Source organism: Micropterus dolomieu, linkage group LG18, assembly GCF_021292245.1.
Source record: "Micropterus dolomieu isolate WLL.071019.BEF.003 ecotype Adirondacks linkage group LG18, ASM2129224v1, whole genome shotgun sequence".
Classification (NCBI taxonomy): Eukaryota; Metazoa; Chordata; class Actinopteri; order Centrarchiformes; family Centrarchidae; genus Micropterus; species Micropterus dolomieu.
This window is the reverse complement of record NC_060167.1, coordinates 2,532,646-2,535,094: the sequence shown is the minus strand read 5'-3', so window position 1 is coordinate 2,535,094 and position 2,449 is coordinate 2,532,646. Positions and strand designations below refer to the sequence as shown.

Below are 2,449 nucleotides of genomic sequence, written 5' to 3'. Positions count from 1 at the left end.
CATTATTACAGTTTAGTCTGCTCTTTATTCTGTGCCTATAGTTCTGTTCCTGTTTGGATCTGTGCCTGCCTAAGTTCTTGTCTTTCTGTTATTATCTGGTGTTTGTTCCATGCTTAGTTTCTGTCTGCCTGTCTAGTGTTTATGGTGATCCTTGAGTTATCCCTCTGCCTACCGGTCTCTCTGTTTTCCCCCTGCTGTCTCTCTGGCTGCCTGTCTCGTTAGTATCATCCCTGTCACCTGTGTTGATCCCGCCCTGCTCGTTAGTCCGTGTGTGTGTGTGAGTGTGTATATGCTTGCTTGTGTCTTCAGTCCTTGTCCAGTCACTGTAGCTTGTAATGCTCTGTCTTATGTCATGTGGATAGTCAGCCTGTTTGTTCTCCCTGCTTGTTTCTGTGGATTTTGGATTTCTGTTGGATGACCTTGTTTTATTTGGACTCATTTATTTTGGAAAGCTTCAGCTCAGCCACTCTGCCTGTAAGTGTGCTCGCTTTTAGTTTGTTTAAATAAACCTTTTGAACTGTACCTGCTCAACTCGGTGTCCTGCATTTGGGTCCACCAACCGTTTCAACCACACCAATCGTGACCGAAGTGCAGTGCGCTTGCGTACACAACAATCTGTTTAGGGAACCACCGTTTTTTGTTGAAAGAAACATTTTTCTACATTTTGTCGCCTCTGATCTTGCCCCTGGTCTTCCTTGCCCACCAGTATCATTCATTCCCTGCCAGACCATCACAGTTGCAATGAGCTTTGAACTTTTCCAGAACCTGAACCTTACCTAGATTCATAACTTTATTAACCAAGAGTGGACACATCATACACACTGTGTATTTTACCCCACTGACAAGGGAGCACGTTACTTCTGTCGGTGATCTTGGTCATCATCTGGCTAAAGTTATCAAACATTCGTTTTCATTTGCAAGGTGGACTAACATAATTACCTGTCCAACAGAAAACATCAGCTCCTTCCATCTGGGAAAATCCACAACAATTATATCCTTTATGTTTGCCATCATCTGTCACGTCTTACTCTGGCTTCTTCATGTTTTCGCATCTTCGTCGGCTCGTGCTAAATAATAACTTCACCTCTCTTCTTACTTCTAATGAACCAGATGACTACTCAGCGACTGATTATTATTATTTCATCTTCTTCTTCTTTGTTCGCATTCAATGACGAGTGTCTAAACTGCCGGAATTATACAAGAAGAGTCGGAAGAAGAACGAAGTGACGAAACACGCTCTGTAGCACTAAAAACATGGCAACGCAACATGGTGACGTCCTTGTAAGGGGGACCCGCGGTTATGTAGATAGAAATAGCTCACTCTAAGGTAAGAAAAACAGTTCATTATATAAGGTCTTTATACACCACTGAAAACAGAGTTATGGATCTTCTATTGCATTTCTGTCAATAAATCATCAGAAATATTACATACTGAACCTTTTAAGAAATCAACAACATCATGAATATAATCATCCTCTTTCTCTCTAACTGCTCTGTTCCACTGTCACACAGACCTTCACTGCTGACAGCTTCAGCTAATCGCCAATGTAAATGTATGGAAACATCCTCTCAGTGAAAGTGTGTGTGAAGGTGTGTATGTGTGTGTTAGTATCAGGATCAGAGAACGACAGCTTTCCTCTGTTCCAGTCCAGATTCACTCTGATCCTCTGGGGCTTCTTCTGAACGCTGAGATCAGTGAGTGGAGCTGATGGTGACATTGCTGAGTATTCACCATCATAGAACTCAATTGTCCATAATCCAGACTCTATGTAGTCCTTCCTCTGAACAGACTCAGCTAACACACCCAATGACCAGTCTGTACTGTCTCCAACCTTGACATCCCAGCTGTGAGTCCCTGAGTTAAAGCCCTCAGAGCCCAGGACAGAGCAGAGTTCATCAAACCTCTCTGGATTGTCAGGAAGCTGCTGTCTCTCTCCTCGTCTCACACTGGTCAGATCTTCAGACAGGATGAGTCTTGGATTTGCAGTGTTTGGGTCCAGAATCACAGGAGTGTAGGAGACCATGTCCTTCATCTTGTTCCAGATGTTGAAGGTCAGGTTGCCCAGGTGTTTGGCCTGGTCTATCAGAGCTCCTGAGGGCAGCTGTGGATCATCCAGCAGGGGGCGCTGCTGGACTCTTTCCACTGCAGCCTTGTAGTTGAGCAGGAATGAGACGTCTTCAGCTCTCAGCTCCTCCTCTGTGGCTCTGACTGTGTCTGAAAGAGCTGCTATCTCTCTGCTCAGAGCCTCCATCTTCTCCTTCATCATCTGACTCTTCTGCTCCTCTTCCTCCCTCAGTGCCACCATCCTGGCCTCCTCTTCCTCCTCTAGAAACTGCTGAAGCTTCTTAAACTGCTCCTTAATCTGCCTCTCTGTGTGTCGGGCCTGGACCTTCATGTGTTCTGCTGTTTGATCAAACTTCACTTTAACTCGTTCACAAACCTTTAACT

General features: G+C 44.8%; 2 protein-coding genes across 3 annotated transcripts in view; one reads left to right on the top strand and one right to left on the bottom strand.

Moving 5' to 3' along the window:
* Positions 1–2,449, top strand: part of LOC123956647 (nuclear factor 7, brain-like) — a 167,305-nt gene that overhangs the window by 155,848 nt on the left and 9,008 nt on the right. The gene's annotated exons all lie outside the window — the stretch shown is intronic.
* LOC123956651 (nuclear factor 7, brain-like) overlaps positions 1,536–2,449 on the bottom strand; it is a 1,637-nt gene continuing 723 nt past the window's right edge. The window contains exon 2 of one of the 2 annotated variants that reach the window (XM_046029001.1): positions 1,536–2,267. In XM_046029001.1, the coding sequence (XP_045884957.1) occupies positions 1,536–2,267 (732 nt within the window). Of the gene's footprint in view, positions 2,442–2,449 lie in introns of both variants that reach the window. The other variant, XM_046029002.1, reaches the window with a different exon arrangement.